The 12,951-nt window shown below is 46.4% G+C and overlaps 1 protein-coding gene across 1 annotated transcript in view; it reads right to left on the bottom strand.

The window, feature by feature from the left end:
* Positions 1-12,347, bottom strand: part of LOC140410897 (mitogen-activated protein kinase kinase kinase 5-like) — a 281,574-nt gene extending 269,227 nt beyond the window's left edge. Inside the window, 1 exon segment of the mRNA XM_072499669.1 lies at positions 11,666-12,347. Coding sequence (XP_072355770.1) covers positions 11,666-12,044 — 379 coding nt within the window. The 5' untranslated portion in view covers positions 12,045-12,347.
* Between the last annotated feature and the right edge of the window lie 604 nt (positions 12,348-12,951).

The raw sequence follows: 12,951 nt of genomic DNA, 5'->3' as shown, positions 1-12,951 counted from the left end.
GGTCCGTACCACCTGCCTCCCAAACCCCCCCCCAGGAGGTCTGTTTCCTCAGTTGGTGGGTGAGCATCCTACCAGTCTCCTCTCCGTATTCGTACACAAACCTTCTAGCTCTGCTCAGTTATCTCACCACCTTATCTAAAATGACCAGATTAAATTCCATCTGGAGCTTCTGCCTCGCCTTCGACAGTGCCTCATGTGATTCCAGGTAACTAGGATTGATCGCCTCCACCAATCTTATTTGCTCCTCTCGCTCCATCTGTCTGTGCGCCCCGATCGAGGTGAGCTCTCCCCTTACCCCAGCCTTCAGTGCCTCCCACAGCACCCCGGCAGAGACCGTCCCCGTGGCATTCCGATCCACATAGTTACCGATGGCCACTTCCAACCTCTCACATATCCGCAAGGAAATCAACGTCCAGTCGCCACGTAGGTCTGCAAGGGAACGGCTTTCCCACCTGTCTGGGTTCTTCAGATGAGTAAATATGCGCAATCTTGCACAAAGGTCCATGTAGACCCCGGACAGCTCAACGTCTCAATCGCGTGAGCGACACACACACACACACACACACACACACACACACACACCCAGCTCGAGGCCTGCAACTATCCTGAACCCGCCATCTCACCCAACCCCAATCAAAAATTACTACTATTCTGCCCTTCACATCTTCCCAAACCGAGAACATCAAACACACCTTAATAAAAAGAAAACAGGAAGAATGATAGAGAGAAGAACATAAAGATACAGAAATGCACAGCAACCAAATTATCATCAACATCACAGAACAACCACATTTCAACATATTTACAGATTCCCAATCCCATGGTCCTGAAGAAACTTTCCCACATTCTCCGGGGTGTCTAAAAGGTGCTCCTTGTTACGAAAGGTGATCCATAAACGGGCCGGTTACAACATTCCAAATCTCACACTTTGCTTACGCAGGATCACTTTGACTTTGTCTCGGCTTTCAGCCAGTTCCGTACAACAATTGGGGTATATGATGATTACACTTCCCTCCCCCGAGCTCTTCTTCATCTGCCTGGCCCACCTCAAAATGTTTTCCTTGTCCAGGAAATGGTGCAGTCGCACCATCATCGCCCTTGGTTGCTCTCCCGCCTTCGGCTTTCTCCTTAGCGCTCTGTGTGCACGACCAATCTCAAAGAACAAAGAACAAAGAACAAAGAAATGTACAGCACAGGAACAGGCCCTTCGGCCCTCCAAGCCCGTGCCGACCATACTGCCCGACTAAACTACAATCTTCTACACTTCCTGGGTCCGTATCCTTCTATTCCCATCCTATTCATATATTTGTCAAGATGCCCCTTAAATGTCCCTATCGTCCCTGCCTCCACTACCTCCTCCGGTAGTGAGTTCCAGGCACCCACTACCCTCTGCGTAAAAAACTTGCCTCGTACATCTACTCTAAACTTTGCCCCTCTCACCTTAAACCTATGCCCCCTAGTAATTGACCCCTCTACCCTGGGGAAAAGCCTCTGACTATCCACTCTGTCTATGCCCCTCATAATTTTGTATACCTCTATCAGGTCGCCCCTCAACCTCCTTCGTTCCAGTGAGGGTGGCCGAGAGGGTGGCCGAAAACCTTCTCGCCGACAAGCATCTGCAACATCTGTGCCCCTACCCCGAAGATTGCGAACCCTCCAACCCTTCCGGCAGACCCACTATCCAGATATTTAATACATGCCAATTGGAAAAAGACCACTTTATTCCAATTTTTTCCTTCCTGTCTGCTAACCAGCTTTCTATCCACTTTAAGATACTACACGTAATCCCATGCGCTTTAACTTTACATATTAATTTGCTATGTGAGACCTTATCGAAAGCCTTCTGAAAGTCTAAATGAACCAAATCCACTGGTTCTCCCTAGTCTACAAGATACTTCTTCAAACGAATTCTAGTAGATTTGTCAAGCATGATTTCACTTTCGCAAATCCATGCTGACTTTGTCTGATTATTGCCACTGCTTTCCAAATGCTGTGCTATGAAATTCTTGATACTGGACTCTAGCAACTTCCCTACTACTGACATTAGGCTCACTGGTCTATAGTTCCCTGTTTTCTCTCTACCTCCTTTTTGAATAGCGGGCTCATATCAGCTACCCTCCATTCCTTAGGAACCATTCCAGAGTCCAAAGAATTTTGGAAAATGACCACCAAGGGACCTAATATTTCTAAAGCCACTTCCTCAAGTACTCTGGAATGAAGATTATCATGCCCTGAAGATTTATCCACCTTCAATCACATTAATTTCCCCAAAACTATTTCTCTACTAATACTAATTTCCTATTTCTCTACTAATACTAATTTTCTTCAGCTCCTCACTAAAGCTTATGTTTCTCAGAACTTCCAAAACAGTATTCATGCCTTCTTTTGTTAAGACAGAGGAAAGTACAAATTTAGTTCCTCGACCATTTCTTTGTTCCCCATTATGAATTCCCCCATTTCTGACTGTAAGTGGCCTATCATTCGTTTTTATCAATTCTTTTCTCTTTACATACCGATAGAAACTTCTACAGTCGGTTTTTATGTTCCCCGCTAGCTTACTTTCATATTGTATTTTCCCCTTCTTAATCAACTTGGACTGCCTTTGCTGAATTTTAATCTGTTCTCCATCCTCAGGTCCATTGCTTTTTCTTGCTAATTTGTATAACCCTTCTTTAAATCTAGTACGGTCTTTAATTTCCCATATAAGCCATGGTTTGGCCACAGTTTCCTCGCTACTCTTCTGCCAAATAGGAATAAACAACTTTTGGGAGTTTCACCTATTCATTCCTTGAATGCCTGCCACCCACTGTGAGTCATTCCTTTCGGTCATGTTTCCCAGTCTATCATAGCCAACTTATGTCTCCTACCATCATAGTTACCTTCCTTGATATTCAGGACCCTGGTCTCAGAATCAGCTACCTCACTATCTGCCTTGATAAAGAAGCCTATCATATTATGGTCACTCATCCCCAAGGGTTCTCTCACAACTAGATTGCAAACTAATCCTTTTTCATTGCAAAACACCCAGTCCAAGATGGCCTGCACCCTTGTTGGTTCCTCATACTTATTGGTCCAGAAAACCAGCCCATATACACTACAGAAATTCCTCCTCTATGGTACGGTGACTAATTTGACTCACTCAATCTATATGTACATTAAAGTCACCCATAATCACGGATGTTCCTTCATCCCATGCATCTCTGATTTCCTGTCTAATGCTATTCTCAACATTACCACTGCAGTTTGGTCTATAAACCATCCCCCTCACCCCAAACAAATGTTTGCCTGTTGGTGTTCCTTAACTCGCCCCAGGCAGATGCCAGATCATCTGTGCCAATATCTTTCCTCACTATTGTATCAATATCTTCTTTAATCAACATTGCAACTACACCACAGTTTCCTTTCTTCTGGCCTTCCAAAAAACTGGATACCCCTCAAATGATTAGTTCCCATCTTTGGTCACCTTCGAGCCGTAATCCCAACTATATCATACCCCTTTACATCTATCGAGTAATCCATCCATTTTATTTTGAATGCTCCGAGCTTCAGGTACAAAACCTTCGTCCATTTAACGTTCCTTGTCCCTACCCTGCTATTTTTGTACAGTATCATTATCTGATACTGGCCCTTGATTTCTCTGCCTATCACCTTTCTTATTCTCCTGACGGTCCGCTGATGCCGAGCCAAAACTAAGAGCTTGCTTCAAAATGTGAGATAATTTAAACTAATTTACAGAAACAATCAGATTCTTCACAGAATGTTTTTTATTGGACACTATTCTGCAAAATGTGCACATGCTGCAAAGTTATAATGGTCCATCTGTACAAGTGAACTAAATTACAGTCGCCAAATGAGCCAAGCGATTATGCACAAAGCATTTTCTTCCAAAATAAAACCAGTTTACACTACTTATATGCATAATGCACCTGTAATAACCCAAAAGACTGAATTTGCCTCAGAAAAACATGGTGGTTTCCCTTACAATCCCCACAATTATGGTTTTCTGGGTTAATTGCAGGAGGTAATCCTGCTATCTCAAAGGGCATGGAGAACAAGTGAGAGTCTCACACAATTAAAGTAGGGACTCCATAATGGCACGGTGGTTAGCACTGCTGCCTCACAGTGCCGAGGACATGGGTTCGATCCCAGCCCCGGGTCACTGTCCACGTGGAGTTTGCACATTCTCCCTGTGTCTGCGTGGCCCTCACTCCCCCAACCCAAAGATATGCAGTATAGGTGGATTGGCCACGCTAAATTGCCCCTTAATTGGAAAAAAAATTATAAAAATAAAGTAGGGACTCTATTACAAATTTAAACAAAAAATGAAATCTGAATTTTGTAAACAGGTGGTATTTGCAAAGCATTTTAACAATGCAGCAGAATTCATATTGCTCAGTTTCTATGGTAGTTTTTTTTTCTTTTGCCATTAACTCCCACCCCAAACTAAGAATATTCAATATAAACATAAGGGGGTGTAAACCGCATTTGCAATCCTGCTGCTCACAAGAGCTTCATTTTCAGCAGCAGAATGTGGAAAATGAGATGTTGTTACTGAGGCAGGGGGAAATAGCCGTATTTCCCAGTTTGTGTCTTCATGTTTATTGGCTGCTAGTGAGCTGAGTGCTGGGAGCCAGAGGGATTTTTCCCTGATTGATATTTGTACAATTACATTCCACGACAGTTTCTCTTTATACAGCACCGTCAACTAAACAGAAAATCCCAAAGCACTTCACAGAAGCATTAACAAAATTTGACACTGAGCCACATAATGCGATGTTAAGGCAGATGACCAAAAGCTTAATCAAAGTAAGGATTACAGAAATAGGGATGAGGACATGGAAGGATTTGAAAATGAAGAACGACCATTTTAAAATTGAGATGTTGTTTAACCTGGAGCCAATGTAGGTAAGCTGGTACAGGGGTGACGGGTGAACAAGATCTGTGGTGAGTTAGGACATGGGCAGTAGAGCTTTGGATTACCTCAATGTCATGATATGTAGACACACACAATGATATACAGGCAGGCACAGACAAGCAGCTAATGGACACAGAGAACAGGACATGACCAATAAGCAGGCAGGACATTCAGGGGTGGGATCTGACTATAAAAGACATGAGGCACTCACACTCCGCCCCTTTCCACTGATGAACATCTAGAGAGTTAGTAAAGGGTGTTGTTACAATCTCACACCCCCACCACGTGGCTAAGAGCTAGTCTGGTTCAGTCAGAGTAACCACACTTAAGTTAACAGAGAGTCGAACCCACAGAGAACTGTGCTAATTGTGCTATTAGTTCAATAAACCTGATTGAACTAACTTCAAGGTCTGGAGTATCTTTTTGATCTAAACTGCATCTGGTTGCAGCCAGTGTTATACCAGTATACCTAACACGACACTCAAATTCATGGAGTAGAACATGGGAAGCCTTGTTGGAATGGCCCAGTCTAGAAGGTGAGGGTTTCAGCAGCAGATGAACAGAGGGTAGGGAAGGAGTCGTACAATGTTATGGAGGTGGAAATGATGTGGTCTTAGCAATGGCACAGATATGTTGATAGAAGATCATCGCAGGATCAGAAATGGCATCAAGCTAGCAGTCTAGGTTCACCCATAAACAGTTGTCAGGAAACGATGGAGTGAGATGGAACAAAATTATGTGACACTAACCTAAGATCTTTTCAGTATTTAATTTCTTCTCATTGAGTGCTAAATGTCAGATAAGCAACCTGACAATTCAGAGACATGGAGGTGTCGAGGGAGGTGGTGGTGAGGTAGAACTAGGTGCCATCAGTACACATATGGAAATTAATGATATGCTTTAATGTAGTAATAATGTAGGTGAGAAATAGGAGGGAGGGGTGAAGGATAGAATCTTCGGGGGCACCACGAGTGCAAGAGAAGAAAAGCCATTGTAGATGACTCTCTGGCAACGATTAGAAAGGTAAGAAGGGATTTGGACTTGTAAATTCCCACCCAGCTGGAGGATAGAGGAGAGGTGTTTGGAGGCAGGGGCCGGGGGGGGAATGATGATGATGATGAAGTTAATCATGTCAAAAGCTGCAGACAGTTCAAGAATGATGAGGGGGGATTGTTTGCCACTGAAGCCTAAAATTGACTGGGTTGGCATACATTTGACTAATTCTTGACAACTCTCAAAACTAAACACTTATGATAATAAAAAATGAAAACTTATTTCTCATAGTTTCTGCTGTTTTATGTACAGTTCTTGACATTCACCACAAAATAAACTAACCTTTGAGCCATGCATTTTCAGCTTTAGCTCTCCTTTTGGCACTCCTTTGCCAACTCTTTTGCAGCTATTATTTGTTTAAATTGTGTGTGTGTGAGAGATAAAAAGATAAAAGGAAGAGAATTTGGGGGAAGCTTAATAGAATCATAGAACATTTATAGAGCAGATAAGAAAGGGAATTCAGGCTGAAGATCAGCCATGATCGTATTGAATGGCAGAGCAGATTTTACTAGTCCCTCCACTGTATCCCTACAAATTTTGACTCCAAGTACTTAACTAATTTCCTTTTGTTAAAATTAATTTATGGGGTGTGGGCAACGCTGGCTAGACTGGCATTTATTGTCCATCCTTAGTTGCCCTTTAGAAGGTGGTGGTGAGCTGCCTTGTTGAACCGCTACAGTGTACGTACGCCTCAGGGACTGCAGCAGTTCAAGAGGCAGCTCACCGCCACATTCTGAATGGCAACTAGGGATGAACAATACATCTTGGCCTTAGCCAGTGACACCCACATCCTGTAAATGAATTTTAAAAAACATGATTGAATCTGTCTCCACCCCACTCTCGGGCAGTGAATTTGGGATTCTAACAGCGTGCTGTATTAAAATGTATTTTGTCATGTTGGTTCTTTTGCCTCTCGACCCTTCCAGCAATAGGAACGGTTTCTCTCTATCTACTTTTAATGATCAATGCACATGTAGCCCCAGGTCTCTCTGTTCCTCCACACATATAGCCCAGGTCTCTCTGTTCCTCCACAAATATAGCCCGAGGTCTCTCTGTTCCTCCACAAATATAGCCCAGGTCTCTCTGTTCCTCCACAAATATAGCCCAGGTCTCTCTGTTCCTCCACTCATATAGCCCCAGGTCTCTCTGTTCCTCCACACATATAGCCCCAGGTCTCTCCGTTCCTCCACACATATAGCCCCAGGTCTCTCTGTTCCTCCACATATATAGCCCCAGGTCTCTCTGTTCCTCCACATATATAGCCCAGGTCTCTCTGTTCCTCCACATATATAGCCCCAGGTCTCCCAGTTCCTCCACACATATAGCCCAGGTCTCTCCGTTCCTCCACACATATAGCCCAGGTCTCTCCGTTCCTCCACACATATAGCCCCAGGTCTCTCTGTTCCTCCACATATATAGCCCCAGGTCTCTCTGTTCCTCCACATATATAGCCCAGGTCTCTCTGTTCCTCCACACATATAGCCCCAGGTCTCTCTGTTCCTCCACAAATATAGCCCGAGGTCTCTCTGTTCCTCCACACATATTGCCCCAGGTCTCCCAGTTCCTCCACACATATAGCCCAGGTCTCTCCGTTCCTCCACACATATAGCCCAGGTCTCTCCGTTCCTCCACACATATTGCCCCAGGTCTCTCTGTTCCTCCACACATATTGCCCCAGGTCTCTCCGTTCCTCCACAAATATAGCCCGAGGTCTCTCTGTTCCTCCACACATATAGCCCCAGGTCTCTCTGTTCCTCCACAAATATAGCCCGAGGTCTCTCTGGTCCTCCACACATATTGCCCCAGGTCTCTCTGGTCCTCCACACATATTGCCCCAGGTCTCTCTGTTCCTCCACAAATATAGCCCGAGGTCTCTCTGGTCCTCCACACATATAGCCCAGGTCTCTCTGTTCCTCCACAAATATAGCCCGAGGTCTCTCTGTTCCTCCACAAATATAGCCCAGGTCTCTCTGTTCCTCCACAAATATAGCCCAGGTCTCTCTGTTCCTCCACTCATATAGCCCCAGGTCTCTCTGTTCCTCCACACATATAGCCCCAGGTCTCTCCGTTCCTCCACACATATAGCCCCAGGTCTCTCTGTTCCTCCACATATATAGCCCCAGGTCTCTCTGTTCCTCCACATATATAGCCCAGGTCTCTCTGTTCCTCCACATATATAGCCCCAGGTCTCCCAGTTCCTCCACACATATAGCCCAGGTCTCTCCGTTCCTCCACACATATAGCCCAGGTCTCTCCGTTCCTCCACACATATAGCCCCAGGTCTCTCTGTTCCTCCACATATATAGCCCCAGGTCTCTCTGTTCCTCCACATATATAGCCCAGGTCTCTCTGTTCCTCCACACATATAGCCCCAGGTCTCTCTGTTCCTCCACAAATATAGCCCGAGGTCTCTCTGTTCCTCCACACATATTGCCCCAGGTCTCCCAGTTCCTCCACACATATAGCCCAGGTCTCTCCGTTCCTCCACACATATAGCCCAGGTCTCTCCGTTCCTCCACACATATTGCCCCAGGTCTCTCTGTTCCTCCACACATATTGCCCCAGGTCTCTCCGTTCCTCCACAAATATAGCCCGAGGTCTCTCTGTTCCTCCACACATATAGCCCCAGGTCTCTCTGTTCCTCCACAAATATAGCCCGAGGTCTCTCTGGTCCTCCACACATATTGCCCCAGGTCTCTCTGGTCCTCCACACATATTGCCCCAGGTCTCTCTGTTCCTCCACAAATATAGCCCGAGGTCTCTCTGGTCCTCCACACATATTGCCCCAGGTCTCTCTGTTCCTCCACCCATATGACCCAGGTCTCCCAGTTCCTCCACACATATTGCCCCAGGTCTCTCCGTTCCTCCACACATATAGCCGAGGTCTCTCCGTTCCTCCACACATATTGCCCCAGGTCTCTCCGTTACTCCACACATATAGCCCAGGTCTCTCCGTTCCTCCACACATATTGCCCCAGGTCTCTCTGTTCTTCCACACATATTGCCCCAGGTCTCTCTGTTCTTCCACACATATTGCCCCAGGTCTCTCTGTTCCTCCACACATATTGCCCCAGGTCTCTCTGTTCTTCCACACATATTGCCCCAGGTCTCTCTGTTCCTCCACACATATTGCCCCAGGTCTCTCTGTTCTTCCACACATATGACCCAGGTCTCCCTGTTCCTCCACACATATTGCCCCAGGTCTCTCTGTTCTTCCACACATATGACCCAGGTCTCCCTGTTCCTCCACACATATTGCCCCAGGTCTCTCTGTTCTTCCACACATATGACCCAGGTCTCTCTGTTCCTCCACACATATTGCCCCAGGTCTCTCTGTTCTTCCACACATATGACCCAGGTCTCCCTGTTCCTCCACACATATTGCCCCAGGTCTCTCTGTTCTTCCACACATATAGCCTCAGGTCTCTCTGTTCCTCCACATATATAGCCCTAGGTCTCTCTTTTCCTCCACACATATGGCCCAGGTCTCTCTCTGTTCCTCCACACATTTTGGAGTTGCATCTTTTATGTTGCGTCTCCTCATCCCACAAAAAGCTCTCTCTTCACACTTCTCCGCTAAGTTTAATCTGTCAGGTGTCTACCCATTCCACCAGCCGGTCCATGTCTTTTAAGAGTATTATCTTCTCCTCACAGATCACAATACAAAGTTCTGTGCCTTCTGCAAATTTTGAAATGGTGTTCGATACACCCAAGTGTAAGTCATTAATATCAAGAAAAATACCAAGAGTCTTATTACCTGGAGAACAGCACATTGTCCCATCTTCCAGTCTGAAAAACAACCCTTTCACCATTACTCTGTTTCTGTCGTTCAACCAATTTCATATCCATGGTTTATTCAATAGGCTTCAACTTTGCTGGTAAGCCTATTATGTGGCATTTTATCAAATGCCTTTTGGAAGTCCGTATTTACCACTTCACTCACTCTGGTACCTCATCAAAAAGCTAAATTAAGTTGAACATAATTTGACTACAACAAATTAATGTGCCTTTTCGAATAATAATCTTTATTGTCACAAGTAGGCATACATGAACTTCAATCTGCAATGAAAATGTCCTAGTCGCCACACCTGTGCGGGTAGACAGAGAGGGAATTCAAAATGTCCAATTCACCTAACAAGCATGTCTTTCGGGACTTATGGGAGGAAACCGGAGCACCCGGAGGAAACTCATGCAGACACGGGGAGAACGTACGACTCCACACAAAACAGTGACCCAAGCAGGGAATCGAACCCGGGATCCTGGTGCTATGAAGTAACAGTGCTCACCACTGTGCTACTGTGCCACCCATGGGCATTATTATTATTGGGCATTGTCTAAGTAACTGTTAATTTTGCCGCAGATCATTGTGAAAAGGTTTCCCAGTACTGACGTTAAGCTGACTGTCTGCAGTTGTTCAGCTTAGCCCGACACACTTTTGCGAACAGGTGTGTAACATTTGCATTTCTCTAGTCCTTTTGCAACCTATCTGTATTGGAGGAGGATTGAAACATCAGGGTGAGTGCCTCTGCAGATTCCACCCTTCCCTCAGTATCCACGGGTGCATGCCATCCAGTCCTGGTGACAGATCAGCATTAAGTACAGCCAGCCTTTCTGACAAATCTTCTTCAACTTTTAGCCCATCTACTATCACAACGTCCTCCTCTTCATTGTGACTTTGGCAGCACCTTCTTCCTTGCTAATGGCAAATGCCATGTTAATCGGAGCAGATGTCAGGATGCAGAACAGTCTAAAAACAGTAAGAAGTCTTACAACACCAGGTTAAAGTCCAACAGGTTTGTTTCAAACACTAGCTTTCAAAGCACTGCTCCTTCCTTCACCTCAGGAAGGAGCAGTGCTCCGAAAGTTAGTGTTTGAAACAAACCTGTTGGACTTTAACCTGGTGTTGTAAGACTTCTTACTGAGCTCACCCCAGTCCAAAGCCGGCATCTCCACATCAAGTCTAAAAACAAAAACCCAACCCGAGCTGCAGTCACAGAGATCAGTATCACTCAAACATAGCTGAACCTCACCCTATCTTAGTGCAATCTCTTTTACCTCTCCAGCTTCACAAAACTCAAGCCAATAAGGCGCGCAAACCAAATTTAACACATGTTTTAATTCTGGAACGGGGGCAAAAATGAAATGGGATGGTTCCAACCACAACTTGCGATGCAATTCATTGACCAGAACTACACAATTTACATCTGCTACAATATTGTGCCAATAGTTAGGTCATGGTTTCAGGGCGCCCTGAACACAGTGTTACTGAATTTACTGCAATATATCACCATTCATCACTTTGAGCCGGGTTTATGTGTTACACATTGCTCCACCATACCGAGTGAGTATTTACCGAACAAGTTTAAACAAACACTGGTTCGACAGCATTTTCTTTTACATTCACTCAAGTTGTGGGATAAGCGCCTGTAATGCACTTTACAACACAATTCGCACAGTGAATCAACAACACCCTTTTAAAAGTTGTGGCGTTAAGTTTCACTCTCCTGCCTTATTGTGCACGACCGAGCACGAAACGGTGCAGAAATTAGTCAGGTTTAAGAAGTCACATTTGTTTGGTACTTTTGGGGGATTTGCCGAACAGACCAGGGGGATTTGCCGAACAGACCAGGGGGCATTGCAAGGGGGGGGGGGGGGGGTTGCAGCCGTGGGCGCCTTGCCCTCTCTCCGGCAGCTTACCTGCATTGTAAAAATAGTCCAGGACCGAGGTCTCCCCGAAGTCCAGCTTCTCGAAGTGCACAGCCTGCAGAGCGGCGCTCACACTCTCGCACGCCTCCCTCAAGCACTGCAGCGCCAAGCTCTCCGCCAGCTGCAGCTGAGCCGCTTCGTTCACCACATAAACCACGGTGGTGGGCCGGTTCTTGAGCCGGGCAGCCGGCACCAGGGCGGGTGCCGAGGCGGCTGGCGTGTGATCCTGCCAGTAGGTGCCGGCCGGGACGCTGCTGCTGGGGCTGCCCGTGTTGCTGGGACACAGGAGCGGCACCGGGATGGCGACGCCGCCGTCTCCTTCACTGGCCGCGGCTGCAGCCTCCGCCGCCGCCTCGCCGTCCAGGCTCATGCTGAGAGCGGGAGCCGCTGCTGCTGCAGTCGCTCTCTGCCTTTCAGCGGCAACACGGTGACCGCCGAGCCGCGCCTCCCGCTACACTGCAGCAGCCCGGCTTCCTCTCAGCCGCATCGAAACGCGAAGAAACCACTTCATGAATTTGAAAAGAAACTCGGAACCGCACTGGACTCGGCTCAGTGGCGTTTTCACCCCACAATCGTGCGTATGCCCGTCTCCCACTCGCACTAACAAAACCAGTCAGTCCCAAGTCTAGAATTAGGGGCCGGACCGATTACCAAAATAGGACAACATCCAACCCGGTGGCCGACTGCAAGAGGAGGAGGCGTGGAGGGGAGTGTGGCAAGACTTGTGCAAATACTCCTCCACTAAACATGTACTGCGTGGGGTTTGTTAAACATTCACACAAGGCTTCAAATGTGTTTCATCTTATGTCACTCTGGGCAGACTTACAAATGTGTCATTGGTTATGTCGTGTTAATAATAAACTGCGCCTGCCATACTGAACTCCAACTCAGCCAGCACGTCAGTATTTGCACGGCCTGTTTATGAAAGTTCCCACCCTTTGCTGTGTTGGGCCTGAATTCCTGAAGAGACTCGTCAGAAGATCCTGGGTTATTACGGACGCCCCAGGCACCCGGCCTGACTTTATTCCCGAGGGAATCGCGTGCGTTGAACAAGTTTATTCAATCTCGCTGCTGCTCAGCTACTTTCCCCATCCGCTCAGGCTGGAACACTGATGGACATTTTTACGAAGTCTTACAACACCAGGTTAAAGTCCAACAGGTTTGTTTCGATGTCACTAGCTTTCGGAGCGCTGCTCCTTCCTCAGGTGAATGAAGAGGTCTGTTCCAGAAACACATATACAGACAAATTCAAAGATGCCAAACAATGCTAGGAATGC

This window comes from Scyliorhinus torazame, chromosome 4 (assembly GCF_047496885.1).
Source record: "Scyliorhinus torazame isolate Kashiwa2021f chromosome 4, sScyTor2.1, whole genome shotgun sequence".
Taxonomy (NCBI): Eukaryota; Metazoa; Chordata; class Chondrichthyes; order Carcharhiniformes; family Scyliorhinidae; genus Scyliorhinus; species Scyliorhinus torazame.
This window is presented reverse-complemented; position numbering and strand designations above follow the sequence as displayed.